This window comes from Hemitrygon akajei, chromosome 3, assembly GCF_048418815.1.
Source record: "Hemitrygon akajei chromosome 3, sHemAka1.3, whole genome shotgun sequence".
Taxonomy (NCBI): Eukaryota; Metazoa; Chordata; class Chondrichthyes; order Myliobatiformes; family Dasyatidae; genus Hemitrygon; species Hemitrygon akajei.
The window spans coordinates 60,816,771-60,839,515 of record NC_133126.1 but is presented as its reverse complement, the minus strand read 5'-3'; the positions used below and the strand labels follow the sequence as shown (position 1 = coordinate 60,839,515).

Below are 22,745 nucleotides of genomic sequence, written 5' to 3'. Positions count from 1 at the left end.
AGTACATTTGTATCTGCTTCTACCACCCCTAACGACACATTCAAGGCCCCAAACATTACTTGTGTAGGAGACTTTTTCTCATGTCATTTTAGATCTTTTGTTCTATGTCTGATCTTGACTTGATTCCCTTCACCAAAATGATCGCTTTCTCTTTACTAAGCTGGTTTAAAACTAGTTCAAAGTTTGAAGTAAATGTTATTATCAAAGTACATATATGTCACCATATACAATCCTAAGATTCACTTTCTCATGGGCATACTCAAAAAATCTGTAGAATAATAACTATAACATGGTCAATGCTAGATCCATCAGAGTGCAGAAGACAACAAACTGTGCAAATGCAAGTATAAATAAATATCAATAAATAACAAGAACTCGAAATAGAGTCCTTAAAAGTGAGATCATTGGTTGTGGGAACATTTCAATGATGGGGAAAGTTATCCTCTTTTGTTCAAGAGCCTGATGGCTGGGTGGCGGGGCAGGTAGTAACTGTTCTTGAACCTCGTAGTGCAAGTCCTGAGGCTCTTGTCTATCAGATTCCCCTAGGTTTACTCTTTTCCATAAAGAATGATACCAATTGACTAGATTTATTAAAGTCAATATTGACATGCACCCACCCTAAACTTTGCATAAGAATGATGTTTTGAATTCGGAATCAGAATCAGGTTTATTATCACCAGCATGTGACATGAAATTTGTTAACTTAGCAGCAGCAGTTCAATGCAATACATAATATAAAAGAGAAAAAAAACAAATAAAATAAAAATAAACAAGTAAATCAATTACACATATTGAATAGATTTTAAAAAACGTGCAAAAACAGAAGTACTGCATATTTTAAAAAAAGTGAGGTGGTGTCCAAAGATTCAACGTCCATTTAGGAATCGGATGGAAGAGGGGAAGAAGCTGTTCCTGAATTGCTGAGTGTGTGCCTTCAGGCTTCTGTACCTCCTGCCTGATGGTAACAGTGAGAAAAGGGCATGCCCTGGGTGCTGGAGGTACTTAATAATGGACGCTGCCTTTCTGAGACACCACTCCTTAAAGATGCCCTGGGTACTTTGTAGGCTAGTGCCCAAGATGGAGCTGACTAGATTTACAACCTTCTGCAGCTTCTTTTGGTCCTGTGCAGTAGCCCCTCCATACCAGACAGTGATGCAGCCTGTCGCAATGTTGTCCACGGTACAACTATAGAAGTTTTTGAGCGTATTTGTTGACATGCCAAATCTCTTCAAACTCCTAATAGAGTATAGCCGCTGTCTTGCTTTCTTTATGACTACATCGATGTGTTGGGATCAGGTTAGATCCTCAGAGATCGTGACACCCAGGAATTTGAAGCTGCTCACTCTCTCCATTTCTGATTCTTCTATGAGGATTGGTGTGTGCTCCTTTGTCTTACCTTTCCTGAAGTCCACAACCAGCTCTTTCGTTTTACTGACAGTGAGTGCCAGGTTGTTGCTGTGGCACGACTCCACTAGAATTGAGGCATACTCCATTTGTGGGAAAACCAGTGTCCTATAAAGAAGCTAACTATGACTTTCTTGCTCTTATATTAGTCCAGGATTTGGTGTGCTTTGTTTAACCAATCACTTTTGGTTTATATTGCATTTTCATATCTAACAAAAATAAATGTATGTATGTATGTACGGAGTAAGGGAGAATTGAAGCTTTGGTTCAAGATGCATAATGAAATAAAGTCAGAACCAAATGACTTTGTGGTGCTGGCTCAGAGGGCCGAATGGCCTACTTCTGCACCTATTGTCTATTGACTTCTCTGCGGTATATTTTGTTATTCAACAAACTCAGACCAGAATACACTCAGGAATTGGTGATGAATTCACCATCCTGCCAGCTGTTTTGTGGAACATCAGCAGCACCCTGACTTTTCCTGAGTTTTGCCTCTCTCAACTGGGCTTTCTGAGAAAGTTTGGTGATCGCTGGATTGTTATGTCATTTTCTAGTTTAAAAGAAGAATGCAATATTATTAGAGGGAGTTAAAGAACAATTTTGAGAACATTGCCATAAAGTTGTTGGATTGGGAAGAGAGCTGCTTTACCTGGAACAAAGCAGCCGTTTTGAGATTTATTGCCGGGTAGAAAATCATCATCAAGCTTCATCCATTAACAGAATCATCGAACGGTAAGATTATGATTGATTGGTAGATGGATTCCAGTAAATGTGAGAAAGCTTCATTTGATCTGAAGGTCAATCCCACTGCTTGAATAGGTAATAGCTCAGGAAACTAGTGCTGGATTTGTAAAATAGTTGGATATGCAATTGAAATGCCACAAACTACAAAACTAAAAATGTTGCATCTTAAACATCCTTTTCAGTGTGGTGCCAAGGAATGTAACAGCCAGTAAAGTAGTTTTGACGTTTAGGTGCTGCTATGGTGTGGAAAACCAAAGCCCATACACTGCTATGGATTAAGACCTCGGAATGAGATGACATGTGGAGCTTTTTCACAGATGACACGGATATACTGGGGTGAATGGCTTTCTTTTGTTGTGTAAAATTCCATAACCCCATGATGTGTTTACTACAAATTCAAAAACTTTATCTTTCATATAAATCTCCAAATATGAAAGCACTCTCAAGAGAGATTTAAAATATTTATTCTGTAAGTGTTACTAAAAGTAACCATTCATGCAGCAAACTCAGACATACTGTTTAATCTCCACATTTCGTTAAAAAATCCTTACGATTCTCAAGCGAAACAATGTAGCTCAAGAAATTGTGCTTTGTTTAGCTTCAGCGTTTAACATCAAGTGTCGCCATCTTGTGGCATATTTCAGGTTTCTGGTTTGCGTATTTTATCTTGAAAAAGAAAATTGTTCACAGCTTTCTATCTTAATTAGTATATTTCATAGTGGATCGTTGTCGTTCATATTATCAGTTTCTGGAATTTAGTAACAAAATAAAACAAATGCCTTTTGATTTATTTTAAAATAGGAATAAACCTAATAAACACATAATATGTAAATAAGTAGAATGCTTTTTATCATCCATATGCATTTAAAATATCTGTGCATGTAATATTTTGCCACTGCACAAATAAATATGTACTTTCATACTTCAGATATATATGAGTAAATAAATCTGGGTATCTGAACTACAATAGCTATGATAGGTACAATATATTACATAGAATAGAAGGTTATGGATTTGTACAGGACCACCATCAAGAGTGTCCTGTCTGGCTGAATCATCGTGTGGTACAGAAGCTGGAAGGCATTGGACCGCAAGACTCTACAGAGGACAATGAAAACTGCTGAGAGATCACCACCTCCCCCCATTTGTGATATTTACTGGAGTGTTGCAGATGAGAGGCCCAAAGCATTTTCTACCACCCATCCCACAATCTCTTTGATTCACTTCCATCAGGAAGGACTATGAATGCCAGACTGGGAACAGCTTCATCCCTCAGACTGTGAGACTAATGAATACTAAGGTCTTGTCATGAAGATAGTGAGCTGTTTACTGTACTTTTTACTGTTCCCTGTTTACCTGTGCACCACCATGCATTTTGAATTATATTTTATTAAGTTATTTATGATTTATGTACTGTTTGTGATATATATTCTATGGGAGCACTGTGGTCCAGAGGAGAGTTGTTTCATAGAACATAGAAATCTACAGCACCATACAGGCCCTTTAGCCCACAATTTTGTGCTGACCATGTAAGCTACTCTAGAAACATCCCAGCATTTCCCCAGTGCATAGCCCTCTATTTTTCTAAGCTCCATGTACCTATCTAGGAGTCTTTTAAAAGACTGCATCTGCCTCTACCACCTTCGCTGACAGTGCATTCCACACACCTACCACTCTCTGTGTGAACAACTTACCCCGACATCCCCTTGACCTACTTCCAAGCACCTTAAAACTATGCCCTCTTGTGTTAGCCATTTCAGCCCTGGGAAAAAGCCTCTGACTATCTACACGATCAATGCCTCTCATCATCTTATAGACCTCTATCAGGTCACCTCTCATCCTCTGTCGCTCCAAGGAGAAAAAGGTCAAGTTCATTCAATCTATTCTCATAAGGCATGCTCTCCAATCCAGACAACATCTTTGTAAATCTCCCCTGCACCCTCTCTATAGTTTTGTTTGGTTATTTATATGTACAGTCAGATGACAATAAATTTGAATTTGAAAATTATTTCTGCTTAAAGAATTAAAATGATTAATTCTTTATTGGAGTGTATCAGATTGCAAATATATTGAATGTTCTATAGACATGTACATAACATATGTATGAACTACATTTCATATAAGAATGAAATTACATTTTATGATGTATGTGCTAAAATATTTACTTAGTTCTTTGAGGGTTTTCTGAAAATTGATGTGGATTAAATTTGACTATTTTATTAAGCTTCAATTACTACATTAACATCTACATAGAAATAGTAATGTGCATGATGAATAATAAAGTTCATAGAAATAGATCATATTATAGCACATTATGGGCAAAAAAATTAATCCAAATTTGGCAGACTTCTTACTAAGCAGTTCTTGGGATCAAGGGTGATATACTGCCACTGTGGGGTGTTTTGGGCTCTAATGTGACTAGCAAGAGCAATATGGGACACACAAATTCTCCTTCGTGCTCATGTCTATGATTATTGGGATAATTCATGGAGGTTTTGACAATTGTGATCCTGAATTGTTTTTCCACTTTTCACAGTTCTGATGAAAGGCCATTTATCAATCCAACACAGACTCATTTTTTTCTCTCTCTCTACAGATTTGGCCCACTGAGTGTCTATTTCACTGAATTTCTATTTCAGATGTCCAGCATCTGCAGTTTTGGGCCGATCTAATCGCACTTCCAACTCTTAAACTGCAGTTTCAGATTACACCGCCGGACAATAACACCGGCGAGGGTGCTAGACATCTGCAGAGAGGACGAAAAGAAAGGAGTTACCGATTCGGCTTGTCGGTCGTCCGACCCCACCGGCCAGAGGTGGCGCTGCGCTGGGAGGATGAGCCGCCGGGCGGAGCCGGAGCCGGAGCCGGAGCCGGTCACCGCCGCAGCTGTCAGACGGTGCTGGCGTCTCGCCGGATGGGCTCGGGACCTTCTTGCTTCTCCGTTCCAGCCGGTCAGCCCCGGCCTCGGTTGATCCTCACCGTTTGAAGGATGAACAAACAGGAAATGGCGGACGAAGCTCTCTTTCAGTTACTTCACACCGAGATGGTTTCTTACGTTTATAAATGGGCGGAACAGGGAGAGATGGTGAGGAAGCGGCCGGGGGCTGGGTGGGTGGGCAGCTGGCTGCTTGGCAACAAAGCTTGGCCCTCGCACTGCGGGGTCGGCGGCGTTCAAAGCATCAGACAGCAAACAAGTTCCAAAGCAATTCTCTGTCGTTACCGTCCAGTCAGTTAGACAGGTCCCCCGCTAGATTGTGTGAAAGATGTTGCTACTGCATTCTTCCAGAATCCAGGATCGACAACTTGCTACCCTGATAACCAAATATGAAATAAGTTCTAAACGACGTTGGACAAGTGGAAGGACCTTCCTAAATTGTAGAATAACATAAAAATGTAGCAGGATTGTAGACACGCTAAGTATAATTGCAGAAAGTTTGTCAATGCTGGTAATTTGCAAAAACAGTAGTAGGCGTATTTGTTTTGGGACGGGTGAAACAACTGAAAGTACACCTGGTTGGAGGTGGATGCTGAAGATGTATCCCATAAAGCCAGCTTTAGGAAACTTCTACTATTTCATCTGACTGTTGCAGACCTGGGCACGCATGTGACAACCCCTCTGTGTTGCTCCCTTCCAGTGCTGGAGCAGTTTGTTGCTGTCTTTGTCACCTTTATGAATCTGGCTTATGGGTCAGTGAAGTTTAGCATATGGGCGAGAGAGTCGTTGAGTAAAGAGATCGGAAGGAGTACTCATCATTTATGGCCTTGGCAAAAGGCTTTTGATGGGATCTGCAATTCTGCAAAATCACAGTATATTGGGTCTTTAATCATGTGATGTCATTACTTGCTCTGGACAGCATGTGTACGGTACTTTAATCTTGTCTCAGTACATAGCCGATCTTGGTGAATATTGGTAGCACATAAATGGTGGCTACTGACCTTTTCTCACCACAATGCTGTACTTTTCCTTTTGGACAAGGTGCTTGCTATGCCACGTTTGGAATATTTAGTTTGGAAAGATGCTGTGAAACTGGAAAGAGCGCAGAGGAGATTTATGAAGCTGAAATTGTAGGGACTGAGCTATAGGGAGAGGTTGGGACTTTTTCATCGGCACATTGAAGAATGAGGGGTGATCTTATAGAGTGTGTAAAATCTTGGAAGGGCATTGAGAGGGTCGATGTGTGCAGTCATTTTCCCAGGATTGAACAATCAACATCTGGAGAGGTTGTAGGGTTAAGGTGAGGGGGAGAGATTTAATAGGAACCTGACTGGCAACTTTTCCACCCAGAGGGGGGACAATGGCCATTAGCTTTAGAGGGCAGGTTGTGGCAAAGGTTGTTTCTAGTATTAATGGAGAAAATATTTTGTGTAGTCACTGAGCAACTAATGGTCAAAAGCTCAAGAAACTTCTATATCTCATGCAGGAAATCCAAGTGGGGATTAATAAAGTTTTGCCTCCACGAGAAGTCATTTGTAATTCATTTCCTTGTATATCATGACTAATGTTGACTTGATGTGACATAGGTTGTAGAAAACATGTGAAACTGCCTGACAGGTGGATTTTATAAAGGAAGAGGCAGGATAATCTTGGTTGTTGGAATCAAATTAATGTTGCTCCAGGAGTTCCTCAGGGCAGTGTTCCAGATTCAATTATTTTGTTTCATCAAAGACCTCCTTGCATTATAAGGTCAATTTCATGGGTGTAAAGAGTTCAGCTTCTTTGGCAATTCTTCAGAAAGGGAAGTGGTTTGTGCCAGCATGAGCAAGGTTTCGGCATCATTTTGGTATGTACTGAAATGGCAAATAACATGAGTGTCACAGGGAAAAAGAATGACATTCATTGACAGCTTTTTAAAAAAATTGACAAAACCTTAAGCTCTGTAATTTCCTCTTTAATGTTCCACATCCTTGAAACCTATTTCTTTGACTAACCTTTCTAGTCATGTCCAAATGATTTTTTTAATGGCTTGCTGGCAAATTTTGATTCAACTCACTTTGTGGGACTTTTTACTGTTTTTGAAAACTCTATATTTGTGCATGTTGCTCTTTGTGGCATACCACCAGAGGTATTCATCATTTATCCTTCTTTCTTTCTTCCTCCTGCTTGACCCAAAGAGCGAACTCTTTTCATGCATTGTATTCCAGTATGCTTTTTATTTCAGATTTCCAAAACCTGAATTATTTTTGATAACTTCAGTATTGAAAATCAGTACTTTGCAGCAGTTGGCAAGGCACTTTTGGTGGTACCACCTAGATCCATAATTCCCATCACCAAGAAAGGTACAACCAGCTTGTGTAAGGGATCATCATGATCTCCATCATTCCTTCCAAAACACCTTCTGCTCTGCCCCAGGAATTTTTCATTATCAACAGGCCCAACTCCTAGAAATCTTCACTTAAAAATGCATTCAGAAAAGTTCAGGTTTAGTGGAAGTATTCTACAATCTACTACCGTAATTTCACAGACACATGGGAATCAAAACAGAATGCTAGCTTTGGCAGAATCAGCAATGTACTGTGAATCTTTTAAAGGTCATTTGGCCATATTGTGGGAGTGTGGTTAGGCCATTTCTATTGAATCTTATGCATTATAGGCCATGTCAGTGTTGCTTGTAGCCTTATCTGCACAGTTGTCATTTGTATTTGATCACACTGTAGTAGACATTAGAAAAAGATAAATTGGTTTATTATTTTGACATCCACCGAAGTACAGTGAAAAACTTGTCTTGCACACCATTCACACAGATCGGTTCATTACACTAGTGCATTGAGGAAGTACATGGTAAAACAATAACAGAACGCAGACTAAAATGTCGGTTACAGACAAAGTACAATGTGCAATGCCATAACAAGGTAGATTGTGAGGTCAAAAGTCTGCTTAGCATACTAGGGAATTAATTCAACAGCAGGGTAGAAGCTGTCCTTGAGCTTAGCAGGATGTGCTTTCAGGCTTTTGTATTTTCTCCCTAATGAGAGGGGAAAGAATTAAAAATGCCCAGGGTGTGTGGGGTCTTTGATTATGCTGGCTGCTTTACCGAGGCAGTGGGAAGTGCAGACGGTCCATGGGGGTGGGGAAGGGAGCTGGTTTGTGTCTATAGTTCTGTGCACTTTCTTGCATTCATGAGCAGAGCAATTGCCATACCAAGCTCTGATATATCTGGATAGGACACTTTCTATGGTGTATCGATTGAAAATTGGTGAGTGTCAAAGCGGACATGCCAAATTTCTTTAACTCCCGAGGAAGTAGAGGCACTGGTGAACTTCCTTGGTTTAGTGCCCATATAGTTGGACCAGGACAGTCTATTGGCAATGCTTATTCCGAGGAGTCTGAAGTTCTCATCCTTCTCATCCTCAGCATTGTTGTTGTAAATAGGAGCATGAGCACCTCCCTATTTTCCTGAAGAAAAATGTGGAATTTATAAGAAGCTGATATATTTAACATAGTTACTGAGAGATTCTGCAATGAGAATAATTACAATTGTCTTATCTTCATCCTCAGTTCATATATGGTTTATTTGGACTTGACTACTCAAGATTTCCAGTTAGCCTGCAACCCTGTACCCTACACAAAAGTACAGAGGTTATGATGCACCAAATCCAATTCACTCATCATTTAAATCATTGCTCATCAACTTAGCTCCTGATCTTCCATTACAAATTTTAAAATCTCATTGGTTTGGTTAAATGTCTTTGGAGTTGTCTGTTTCATAGCCACATTGTGATTCTCTCTCGACTCAATTCGACAGTTAGATCTTTAACCATCTCAATCCACTTTGCATTTTTAAGGCCTGTCTCTTTGACCAAAATATTGGAAATGTAAAAATTCCAACTCTGTGTAATTTGCTGTAAAGTTAACAAGCTTGCTTTTCTACATTAATATCAAACATCAACTTTATTTGCCAGATACATGTACATGTATTAGGAAATTGCTGTGGTGTGTTAGTGCTACATGCAACATTCAAAACAAAAGCATTTAACAATTATACAGAATAAAGAATTATGTAACAATAAAGCTTGAAGGACAGATATGGAGTAAAATGTGCATAAATACATAAGTACCAGCATGTGTTTATAATGTAAACGGCATTATAAAAAGTGGCTGTAGCCCAGGGACGAATGTAATAAATAGAAGGAGTTGGGAAGGTCAAACTCAGATGGTTGATCAGAGTAACTGCCTGGGGGATGAAACTTTTTGGGTGGTGTGAAGGTTTTGTTTTAATAGCCCTATAGTGTTTTCCTGAAAGAAGCTTTTGGAAAAGGCATTTTGCTGGTTAGGTAATGTCCACAATGATTTTTTTTCTGCCGACCTCTTTGTCCTGGCTACATAACAAGCCCTGCAGTGATGGTAGACTACAGGCTGTCCTGACAGTTCACTGTGGTTTTTGTATATTGTGAGAGGATGTTGCACCAAGCCAGACAGTAATGTCTGATGTGACGATGATCTCTGTGATTGCGGTGTAGAATTGCACCAGTATGTTCTGGGGAAGATGGAATTTTACCAACTGCTGCAATAAGTACACCCTCTGCTGAGCTTTATTTTTAATGAAGGAGATGTGGTTCTCCCACAAGGTTCTGCGAAATAATGATGCAAAGGACCCTGAATGTTAAAATGGTGCAAACTGTAGAGTTGTTAATGATGAGTGTGTGGACACATTTCTCCTGAACTCAATATGCAACTCCACAGTTTTGAGAGCATTCAACTCCCAAGTTGTTGTGATTGCACCTGGGCTATGTGTCCTGGTGGTATTTGAACACAAGTTCTTGCTGCTGTTCTTGTCAGCTACTGAACCAAACAGTATTTTGGAAAATGTCATTGACTTGTTCTTGTTCAAGAAAAATATAAAAGTTACTTTCTTTTGATATTCAGTTAAAATTATCTTTTTGTATCCTTCTGTCCTTCAAAAAGACCTTGATTTCATAATATTTGTTATTGAACAATAAAATATTTGTTGCCTTGTTGTTTTAAAAATATCATTGGCTTGTTCTAGCTCTGAACTTCAGGTTTTGAAGTTCAGCAAATCTCATCTGCACAGCAGTTAATACATGAAACTCACTGATGCTGGATCTGCCAGAGATATTTTCACTTCTCAAATGTTGTAGTGGAATCCTCTTTGAGAAGGACTGGGCAATAGCATTGTAATTCTTTTGAGATCTGCTTATGTAGTGCAGTTAATATTTTATTCAGAATACCTTTCCATTTTAAAAAAAGAAAACTGTACAGTTTGATTATCATTTGGTTAAAATAAAAAGATACTTGACACGAACTTGTATGATGAGAAGCATTTGAAATCTGTAGTGCAGAATCTAATATTTAGAGTATGATTGATATTTGGAGTATTGATATTTTCCAGTGTGAAGGCTGAATCATAGCTGTGCATCTAATGGCTATTGGAGGAACAGTATAGGCAGGAAGGAAGTTCACCATTGTGTTGGGCTTCAAGTTGCACAAAATACAGGAAGAGTAACAGAGAACAAACAAAACAGAAACAGAAGTTGAAAGTAGCCAAAAAATTTCTAAATGGTCTGTTGTCAGAAGAACTGAATTTGCTATTAGGGTATTATGACAAAAATGGTAATGTTCTGAAGATGTTCTTAGTTTGAGATTATAGTTTGCTAATGGGACTATTTGTCATTGAACATATAGTCTAATCAAAGAAACTAAATGCATCTGGGTACAAGTATAATTTGAAAGCTGTCTAGGCAGTGTTCAGATGTTGGTATTCACGGTGTGGATGAAGTCTTGAGCTCACAATCTACCTCACAATGATCTTGCACCATATTATTTACCTACACTGCACTTTCTCTGTAGCTGTGACACTTTATTCTGCATTCTGTTTTACTTGTTCTATCACAATGCAGTGTGTAATGATCTGATCTATGTGAAGAGTCTGTAAAACAAGGTTTTCGCTCTATCACTGTGACAATAGTGAGCCAATTCGATGGAAATGCATGGCATTTTGGTAGGTGCAATGCTGTATTTTATTCTGAACATCACTGATAATGAACCTGTTAGCTGCACAAGTTCTGTGCTGTGATAAATCAGAATTTGTGACTTAAATTGTAGTTAGATTCTATCAATCTAACATTGATAGTTCATTCTTTGTGCTAAATACAGCTTTGTTACTAGGGAAGTAAAGTATTACTGTGCATCTCCTGTGGCTAAGTCTGAGAACTGCTGGTAGAAAGCTCTGAATGGTTGCCAAATCTCACCACTTTAATTTTACTGTAGAGATATTTCTATAACCAGTGAACAAATTGGATACACCTTACAGTAAATAACCATAGTTATCTTAACTATTCAAATGGTAAAGTGACTTAACAGGGTAATTATAAATATGTTGCTGCCATAAAAACATCACAACTCATTTTGAACATTCAAGCTGGACCATTAATCTTTTAAGTAGTGATAGATAGATGATAGATTTAAAAGACATTAAGATATTTAGCTATGAAAATTGTTATCATTTAATTGGGGGGGGGGGGGGAAGAGAATGATACTTAGACAAAACGACATTCTGTACATTACGGGTACAGGTTGCCCCGGGTTATGAATACCTGATCCTGCTTACAAGTCAGCTTTCATAATCGTACTAAATTCAGAAGTTCAACTTGCATAAATACGTTTATTTCTATGAATAGCAGAGCTATTTTCATCTCACTTCTCCACAATTTTAGTAGTTATTTTTTTAAAAGTTAGTTTTGTGTCCTTTTGATGCCATTCATGATTACCATTTTAAGTGATCTTTGTGTATTTTCTGACTTGTGGACAAATTTAATTTAAGGATAGCTGCAAAGATGGAACGTATTCATTACTTGGGGATGGCATGTACAGCATGAGGTTCACAGAAGAAATTTTTGAAATTTTATTTCTGAAGATTTGGTGGCATTAAGTTGAGCTGGGAAGTGTGCTGTACTAATACCTCTTAATGATAATCTCTTGCTGCCAGAAAGATTCGCTGCAAAAGAATGTCAATACAAAATAATTTTAAAAATCTAGTCTTTATTCAACAATCAAGATGAATTCTCCAGACTGCTGTGATTTTAGCTAAGAGGTTCAATGGCCATTGGTTACTCAAATGGAACACTTCCCTCCCATCTTGTTAGATGCCACAGAACATTTATTTAGCATGTAACTTAATTTAATTTTAGAAGAACTGAATGATGATAAGCTGTACAGTGAGGCAAAGCCTTGCTAAATCTTTGTCCTTAAAGAATTTTGACATACTTGGAGCATGGTTAAGGAAAGTTTTATGGTAATGTCCTTCCTTTGCACATAATGTCATGTTCTACCAGGGCATGTAGCCCAGAAAAGATCTCCTGCTTCTGGAAGTAGAGCCCATGCACATCTCTCATTTATTCACTGTTAATGTCCACAACAAATAACTGTAATGTTTTCCATTTATTGTGTTTAGACTCTTTGAATTTGCACTGTATATTATAGAGTTTGTGTGGTTAAGGTAAACATAAAGTTCTCAGCTTACACATGAAATGTTGGGAGATGCAATAGTCCTATTTGTTTACTTACCGATCATGGGAAAATATTTTTGTTTTGATGGTGTGCAGTTGAACCTGTTGGCAGAGAAAAGTGAGTAAAAATAGAAATAATAATCCAGCTATTTCCTTTAATCGATGATCACTTGCAGTGTCCCAGATGTTTTCCCTCCAAGTCACATATGTCTTGTGGCTGGAACTGGAAAAGCATAGAGGACTTTGGGCTTACCATCAGCCTAAAGAAAACAAATGTCCTTGCCCAGAACGTAGTGGAGACACCAGTCATTACCATCGACAATTACGATCTAGAAGTGGTCCACAAGTTCACGTACTTGGGGTCGACCATTAGTGACACTCTCTCCCTCGATGCTGAAATCAATAGGCATATTGGCAAAGTAACATCGATCCTTGCTTGACTCTCCTCGTGGGTCTGGGAGAATCCGAAACTCACTACAAAGACCAAGACTGCCTTGTACAATGCATGTGTGATCAGCACCCTCTGTATGGTAGCAAGACTTGGACCATCTACTCCAAGCAGGAGAGGAAACTCAATAGTTTTCACCTGTGCAGCCTTCGCTGCATCCTCGGCATCACCTGGAGAGACAAAGTCTCTAGCTCTGAGGTCCTCTCCCGCGATGGACTTCCCACAATGCTCACGCTTTTAAGACAACATAGACTGCGCTGGCTGGGCCACGTCTGTTGTATGAAAGATGGTCAACTGCCAAAGGACATCCTCTATGGAGAACTATCAACAGGTAAGAGGAACGTTGGTAGACCCTAGCTTAGCTTCAAGGACCTCTGCAAGCGCGACATGAAAGCCTTAAAAATCAACAGAGAGCGCTGGGAGGATACAGCAGATGACTGCAACAAATGACGAGGTACTCTTCAGCAACACCTAGAGCAAGGCGAGCAGGTGATCCTGAGTCAGTTTGAGGAGCGGAGAGTTAAACGGAGAGCACAGCGGACAACAATTCCATGATGCCCTACACATGTAGCAACTGTGGCAAAGCCACAACTGATGCTGCTCAACAAACCAATGACTACCAGAGGCGCAGTACCCATGGTCGACCACGACCGACGGAGGCCACACAATTGGAACTGATTGTTTACCTACAGATCTCAGACTGGTACCTGAATATAAAGTTTTTATTTGAGGTTTGAGGATTGAATTTGGACTTGCCAATTAGGTTAAGTCAGTTTTTCATCAGTGTTGTAGATAATGCTGTATTGTAGTGGAATTAACAAGTTAGTTTCATGCATTTTTTTAAATCTTGAAGATATTATTGTTAACAAGAGATGCCTAAAGTACATATAGGTTCCTCTAGTTTCATTGGTAATGCTCCACAATTACACACTTGTTATTTTTTTCTGCTCCTTTTTCTCAGGAAAGTGGAAGATATGTCACTAAGCTGGAAAACATGGGATTCCGAGTAGGTCAAGGACTAATAGAAAGGTAATAAGCAATGGTATTTTCTGAAGAAATACAAAAAGAAACAGGTTGTTATATAGTGAACAGCATCATTTACTGAGGCTGTATTTTCATCAGGAAAGCTGTGCTTGTCAGTTTAAGAGTGGGCTGCAAAGTTGCAACTCTAACTCATGGTCTCTACAACAGTAAACTAATGTATTATTTTTTAATGTTGGGGAGAGTTCTGTAAGGAATGAAAGACTATTTCTGTTAATTGGAGTAAAATTCTATATATGCAAAATTTAAAAATAGCTAACATTAATATACAAGTTGTATTCATTAGTTCCATACCTTTAGTGGTTAATTTATTTTATTTCATTAAGCTTGAAGTCCTTATTTACTTGGAAAGCATATACATACCTTGGTCATGAAGAATTACATTATTGGTACTGAATGGCCAGATGAATGGTTTCTGCCTGAAACATTGACTGTACTCTCTTCCATAGATGTTGCTTGGCCTGCTGAGTTCCTCCAGTATTTTGTATGTGTTGCTTTGGATTTCCAGAATCTGCAGACTTTCTCTTGTTTCTAACTTTCTCTTGGCTGCTTTTAAACCAGTTGGTCAGTTTCATCTGGATTTTAATGAGTTGCAGGTTTTGCTTTCTGACTGGTTACTTCATTTAGTATTTTCTCTCTGGTTATTGTGTGTTGGCAGAGGACTTCAAGCAGGTTGTGGTTTTCATTTTGCCTCTGGGCTCAGATCTGCATTGATAGAGCTTTTGTTTTGGAAAAAAAAGTGATATCTTACCATCTTTGCATCAATTGCCTGCTGTCTCCACATTTCTTTGTTACACTTCCATCTACACATAAATGGAAAGATTTCTTATTGAGAAATGGGTAGACGTGTCTTGTGGGATTTATCTCAAAAGAGAGAGCACTTTGCACTTGGGCCACAGTAACATTGTACCCTGTCCAAGTGGTTTTTGTTGTAGGGCTGATTTGGATAAAAGAAAATAGGTTATGCATTAGGGCATATATGTCAAACTCAAGGCCCGCGGTGGAATTATCTTTGGCCCGCGAGATAATATCTAATTACTATTAAAGCTGGTCCCAGTAATCGAAGCGCCTATGGCGTATGATATGGCTAATGCTGAGTTTATTCAGGTACCAGGTTTTCAGGGGTTTTAGTGTTTATTCAGCAGTCTTGCTCGGCAGTCTTCTTCATAAGAAACGGAATTTGTAAAGTGAAACACTTTGTAGTTATAGCAGAGACTGAGACACATGAGAGCAGGCTGAAAAAACGGAGGCAACGAAAGCTGCGTTCGCACGCGTCCGACTGATTCGGCCCGCATGAAGCTGCATTTTGCTCAATCCGGCCCGTGACCTAAAATGAGTTTGACACCCCTGCATTAGGGGATTAACACCACTAGTTTGTTATAAACTGAATTTTTGGTAGTGAAGTTGTCTTTGTCTTCAGGTAACATATTATTTTAAAGCTGAATTATTGATAAAGTTTAACAAAGGATTTGAATGTTCATATATTGTCTGGTTTGATCACAGGTTCACTAAAGATACAGCACGATTCAAGGATGAATTGGATGTTATGAAGTTCATTTGTAAAGACTTCTGGACAAGTGTATTTAAAAAGCAGATCGATAATCTTCGGACCAACCATCAGGTATATTGTTCACAGATGTTTAACGTACCTATTAATTAAGCAATTGTGTAGTTAAAATAACCTGAAATTTGCTCACATAAATTGTTATTATAACAACAAATTGAGAAATAGATGTCCATGAGCCAGTCTTTATTGGAGGATCAGAGATGGAGAGGGTCATCAACTTTAAATTCCTCAGTATTATTATTTTGGAGGACTTGTCCTGGGTTCAGCATGTAAGTGCAATTATGAAGAAAGCATGGCAGTGCCTTTACTTCCTTAGACATTTGTGAAGATTTGGCATGACATCTAAAACTTTGGCAAACTTCTATAGATGTGCAGGGGAGAGAATACTGATAGGCTGCATCATAGTCTGGTATGGAAACACCAATGCCTTTGAATGGAAAATCCTACAAAAATTAGTGGGTACAGCCCAGTTCGTCATGGTTAAGTGGTCCCAACCATTGAGCACATCTACATGGAGTGTTGTCGCAGAGACCCCCATTGAGGACACACTCTCTCCTCACTGATTTATACAGTATAATCCAACATACCCCCATTTGATTCTAAATCACACATCGAGGACAGGAAGAAGGTTCAGCAGCCTCAGGACTCACATCACCAAGTTCAGGAACAGTTATTACCTCTCAACCGTCAGGCTCTTGAACCAAAGGGAATAACTTCACTTAACTTCAATTGGCCTTTCATTGAAACATTCCCACAACATATGGATTCACTTTCATAGAGTCTTGTACTTGCATAGTTTGTTGTCTTTTACACACTGGTTGAACAAAAGATAAATGGTCTTTCATTGATTCTATAATGGTTATTATTTTATTCTGGATCTATTAGATATGCCTGCAAGAAAATGAATCTCAGGGTTGTACGTGGTGACATAAATGTACTTTGATAATAAATTAACTTTGAACTTTGAAATAGTAATAGGGTATGTGCACATATTGTGGTTGTATTATTTTGCTTTGACAAGTTGTCTTTTTTTTAACTAAATTTCACTGAAAAAGCATGAAAATCATCTGGCAAAAGAGACAGGGAAAGAACATTGAAGCACAGCTAAGCAGAGGACTGTTTCAGAGTTGATGCTGGTGAAATGGATTTCATGGGCTCCTTGGCCAGTGAAATTCCACAGAATGAATTTTGCTGACGGTGTCAGTTGCTGTGTTTATTATTTACTGCATCTCCTTTGTCTTGTCTCATTCTCGATCTTGCTGGCTGAGGCTGAGAATCCCAGCAAACTTTTACTCTAATTGATCCAGATTTATACATTGAATTTTAATATGTGCATTGTTGCCTCATCTGAAAATCAATGTGTAAAGAATGCTCATTTCCAGTTATTTTAAAAATTAGATTGAATTCAGGATAAACTGGGCTGAATGGTTTTGTGTTAAATACTATAGAAATAAAATGAGATACTGTCAGTAAATTCACACAATAAGTCGTCTATATATAACCAATATATAATTTAATGCAATGAAATCCTCAAGAAAACTTAATAATGACCTTATGTGCTTAACATTCTAATCATTACCAGATTTGTAATTTTCCACTTAACTAATTTCCAGCAAGTTTTTAAAATCTCATTTTAAACCCATTTAATTTAATATTGCATGTGCAATTCTCTTTATAGTCTCCTTTAATCTTACGAATTCCAGTAAAGAAACAGATTTAGAGTTGCTCTTCCACGCCACAATTTACAGGAAGCAGTGCAATGAATGAAAGACAAAGATAATTTCATATGGTCTGATTTATTAGGAATAAGATGAAAGGAAAATGCACCTAATAATATGTAAATCTTAAACATAACAAATGATAGACCAACTAGAGGTTCACAAATCATTTTTTTAAAAAAGAGTTCTATATAATGCCAGTCAGAATGGACTGCAGACCAGGTGTTATGGTATCTTGCTGAACTACTACTATGGCAAACTGTTACAAGCATTGTAGTTTCTTGTAGTAGTGTATATGACAAAATGCAGCACAAATTGAGGGACATCCCTTTAAGCAAAGCAATTGGCTATCTCCAGGCTCTAACATATTACCAGTCTGTGCTGTTGGATACTGATATTTTTGATCTAAGATTATTCAGAAGCCAAGTATGAGGCATAAAATTTGTTGCTCACGGTTGTTTATTAAGTGCTAAGAGAACAAAGGGATTGGGAAAGAAGAGTAGCGAGAACAGAGCCTTCTAGTGAGAGAAGGTGATAGCGGAAAAGGAATGAAAGAGAGCGAGAGCCAATGTACTTTGCTCTTCTTATTCTACTTTGCTAATTCCATTGAATTTCCATAGAAAATAGGCATTCTATTCAAATTTTGTAGGTAAGAGTTAACCGATCAGATATTCCCCATTCGAATAACGTGATACCCAAGAAACTTCCAGAATAATACTGAAGAACTGTAACCACTGGGAAACACATTGAACAACAGCATATAGATAGGTAATTTTATAAAATCAAACAAACACAAGAAAGTTAAATTACAAAGAAAATAACAATTATACAGTATAATCCAACAGTCCCCTCTTTGATTCTAAATCACACATTCAAAATCATTATATCTGAAAATTCAGAGGAAGAAAACCTTGTGGAATCTATGTTAAGTATAAAAAAAACCCTAAATTATGGAAATATCAAAGGGTTTTCCTAGGATTATGTCATTGTTCAGTAGATGGTTTCTCTCAGTAGGCACCCTTGCGTGTGTTTCAACCGCTCTACTGATGATTCCTCTTATACAAGTAAACTAGTCCAAAGATTGTCGATCTGATTTTTAAATACACTTGTCAAGAGGCCTTTAAAAAATGATCTTTATAACATCCAATTCATCTTTGAATTGTGCTGTATCTTTAGTAAATCTGTGATCAAACCAGTTAAAATATAACTCAGCTTTAAAATTATAGGTTACATAAAGCCAAAGGCAACTTCACCATCACAAATTCAGTTTATAAACAAACCAGTGGATTTAATAACCCTACTGCATAACCCATTTCTTTAATCTGAATCAGCCCTACAACCAAAACTGCTTAGTCAAGGTACAATGGAACTGTGGCCCAATGCAATGAAAACACTGTTTTAGGACAAATCCCACAGGACAAGTCTACTCATTGCTCAATAAGACATCCTTCCATTTGTGTGTAGATGGAAGTGTAACAAAGAAATGTGGAGGCGCTGAAAAGAAGGCTGCTGGGCAGGCAGTTTATGCAAAGATATTAAGATATTATGCTTTTTCCCAAAATAAATATTATCAGTGAAGATCTGAGCCTTGAGGCAGCCTGAAGGCCACAACCTGCTTGAAGTACTCTTCCAACACACAAGCCAGGGAGGAAAAAACACTGAATGAAGCAATGATAGAGAAAACAAAAATCTGCAACTCATTAAGATCCAGATGTAACTGACCAACTGATTCATTTTGGAGTGGCTTTTACATTTTATTACAACCACTTCTGATGACAGTATTACATTCATGAGTTCTTGCACTAGTTGGCCATTCTTGATTGGGGTTGCTACAGCGGTAAGAAATCCCCATTGTATCCATTAAGTCTTCAAAATCATGAAGAACTCCAAAAGCATATGAAGATTCTGTGTCAATATTAGCTGATCTTCCTTCTGCCACATTACTGACTTCAGTCTGAGCTTTCAGTTCTGCCTCTTGCATAGAGGTACCAGGAGCCATGCTTCCTGATGACAGCACTTCAGTCTCAGAAATATCCGCCCATCCAGCCATTCAGTGTACAAAATCAGACTTGGGTTTGAAAGAGGTGCTTCCTTTGTAATAATTTGCATCTTCATAGCATGTTCTTATTCTTGTACAGTAATGGTCATCATAATCTAATAAAATTCAGCATATTCATTCTCAATTAGTAAGTTAACATACAAGTTGTCTAGGTTTTACACTCTCAAGGCAAGCAAAGGCTGCAGGGAAGCGCTCCAGTCATTCGTTTGACTGTGACAATATGTCCATGACATCCAGCATTGATTGTTGAAACTGTTTCATCAAACTAGGATCCCTAAACTTTTGTGTGGCAGAGGATTGAACTTGTAGTTGTGCTTACTTTTGTTGTCCACCTTGTTTCCTGTACCAATAACTTATAGCCCAATATCTTTTCTCACCACACAAGTGACATTGTGCTTTAGGGATTGGTCTTGGAGGTGTGTCTCAGACTGATTTTGCTGTGATATATGTGGTGAATTCCAGTCCAGTCTCTCTTAGGTGTTGGCAGTAGCTGTGGCTGTTGACTAGCAAACAGTGACTGTTGACCCATGGTCAGTGGCTGATGATCAACAGGTAACTGACCCCTGTGATGATCTTATTCAGATTTCGATATCTTGTCCCACTTGTTCATTGGCTTGCACTAGCTCACTGTATGGAACACTAACTTCACTCCAACTCCATTTCACCATTTTAGCAATGTCTAGTTTCAAGCCATCCATAAAAGATGACTTCAGGGGACCATATGTGGGTTATCTTTATGTTGGCTTCATTACCTCAATGTTATCTTAATTTATTCCCGGAACTCTTTGATATCTTAACCACGCTGTCCTCATATTCAGAAACATCTTCAGAAATCTTTTGCTTGCAGTCAACCACTTTCCTCCAATCTTTTGATTTTGTTTATCATCTCCCATGTTGTTGCCAACTATGAGTTGACTGTCTGATTTGCTGAGAAGATACCAAGACCAAAATTTGGATGCCATCATATGGGTGCAGTTTATATATGTTTTTGATATGTTGGAGCTCAGCCCAGGTTCATTTTTTTTAGGATGTGGAACTTCTTTGGACCATTTATCTATTTTTTTCTGGGTTGATGGAAAACCATCTGTCTTCTTTCATAGGTTCTATCTTCAGTCCTGTGTGATTTCATTTCCTTGGTCTTTATTGGACCAAGCCGTGACATAGCTGCTAATCCGACTGTTTCATCACTGTCATCCTCACTCGAGTTGCAAGAGGCCGCTGTAGAGTCCATGTCATATCCATTTTATAATTCCTTGGAGTTCGGATGGTTGTGCTGTCTCAGAGGACTGTCCAACATAGAGGGCATTTCCCAGGAAGTGTCACCGGCAGGACCACCCTCTTGTGGTCTTTGCTGAACTTTTTGATACTGCTTCAGTTTGTCTCGAAGCTCCGTACAATGCACTTTGATTCAGTGAGAGAAGGCAATGGTGGGAAAAGAACAAAAGAAAGATAGCTAGACTCTACAAGCCAAGTCCACAAGTCGTCTTATACTGGTTTGCTAATTTCATTGAATTGCCATGGATAACAGACATTCCATTCAAATTTTGTTGATAAGAGTTAACCAATCAGATAGTCCCTATTCAAATAATATGGTAACAAAGAAACTTCTCGAATAATACAGAAAAACTGTAACCACTAGGAAACACCCTGAACAATTGTGTATACATTGGTAATTATATAAAATACAAACAAGCACAAGGAAAATAACAATTATACCATCTAATCCAACAATGCCTTCTTATTTGTATTTTGTTTTAGACTGTCCCAAAATTGCTTCAGTTCTTCCTGGAGTTGTAGACTTTCCTTGTGTTCCATTGGGGCTAACATTTAATCTTTAGGCAGTGCAGTGTCATGCAATTTATTCTCCAGTACCCCACAGTTGATTTGCTATACATTCATTTTATAGTTGTTTTTGGAGTTCGAAATTGTTGCTAATTGCTCACAATTATAATTTTGAAAGATGTAATGAACTTCTTGTGTCAAAGCTGGATCGACCTGATGCAATAACACAAGGTACCATGAATTCAATAAAACCATAAAACAAGTGATACTTCGTCAAACGTTACTTTTTATTCATAGCATGCTATGGGGAAATTACAGACTGATAAAGGAGATAGTCTGAGCATTTTCCGCCCGGACTTACAATTCTGCCCAATTTATAATATTAATCGCAGGAAATCTTACAATTACGTGAGTTAAGACAATTTTAGAATAGTTTCGATCACATGTTAATATACAATTAGATGTAAAATCATTATTGGTTAGTTATAATTATTTCTTCCAAGACTAGCCTGGATACAACCTAAATTCCTCATATTGGCACCTCCCCCTGACACTTCCCCCTTCTCTTGAACGTTCTGTCCCATATTTAGTTATACCTTGAGATGCCCCTTCAATCATTCTATACCCATATTTAGTTATGCTTAGCACTTTTAGAGAACAATGCCTAGTGTGTCACCTGTTGCTGGGTAGAGTTTCTTTCTGACTGCTCAGTAACATAAGGTACCTATAAGACAATTGATCATAAGCTAATTATACCCCTTAATCCATTCCCCCATTTACCTATCTCTCTACCTAAGTTTACCTTTCCCTTCATCTTGGACTATGACTGTTAAATATTGACTGGCATAAATTGTTATGGAACAACCTTTACGTTTTATCACAATCACTTTGATGCATTGTGCCAAATATCCTGTATTACTTCTAACATTGGAATATAGCCTTAACATTTAAAATGTGGCTAAAACATATTTGTAAAAGATTGTTTTGATGTTTGATCTCAGTCATTTTTTTAAAAGTTGCATTTAAATGGCACCTTAACACTTTTCACATCGCTTCTGCTTCAGTGAGTTACTTTGAGGTGTAGTGAGCATTATGTTACCAATATTGTCAGTTTGGTGACATAAATGCTCAAAACTTGCATGGTGATGTTGCATTAACAATGGACCATATTGTGCTGGCTTTGCCTGGCAGTTCCAAACTGAACAGCTGGCAGTCAGCAGCTTTCAGGTAACTAATTAGTTTCAAGATTTTAATTTCAGGTAACTAAATTCTGTGTTCTCAATTCTGCACTTGAGTGATCCTGCTATAAGCCTGGATTATTGAGTGATGGAAGTCAGCACATTGTTCCATTGTTGTTCTCTTCATAGAATTCAATGGCATAGCTATTGGCTGGGACTTTCCAGCATTACACTGGGAATTCAGTTCTCTGATCTTACACTGGTCAGACCTGGTGAGGGGCCATCATTTGAATGGAGATACCAAGTTTGGAGTTTAGGCAGGGAAAATGTAAGTGAAGCA

The 22,745-nt window shown here is 38.3% G+C and overlaps 1 protein-coding gene across 1 annotated transcript in view; it reads left to right on the top strand.

Moving 5' to 3' along the window:
- Nucleotides 1-4,982: 4,982 nt before the first annotated feature.
- The window catches only part of trappc6b (trafficking protein particle complex subunit 6B), a 32,627-nt gene continuing 14,864 nt past the window's right edge, over nt 4,983-22,745 (top strand). The window contains exons 1-3 of the mRNA XM_073039959.1: nt 4,983-5,233; nt 14,022-14,089; nt 15,605-15,722. Coding sequence (XP_072896060.1) covers nt 5,138-5,233; nt 14,022-14,089; nt 15,605-15,722 — 282 coding nt within the window. The 5' untranslated portion in view covers nt 4,983-5,137. The remainder of the gene's footprint in view (nt 5,234-14,021; nt 14,090-15,604; nt 15,723-22,745) is intronic.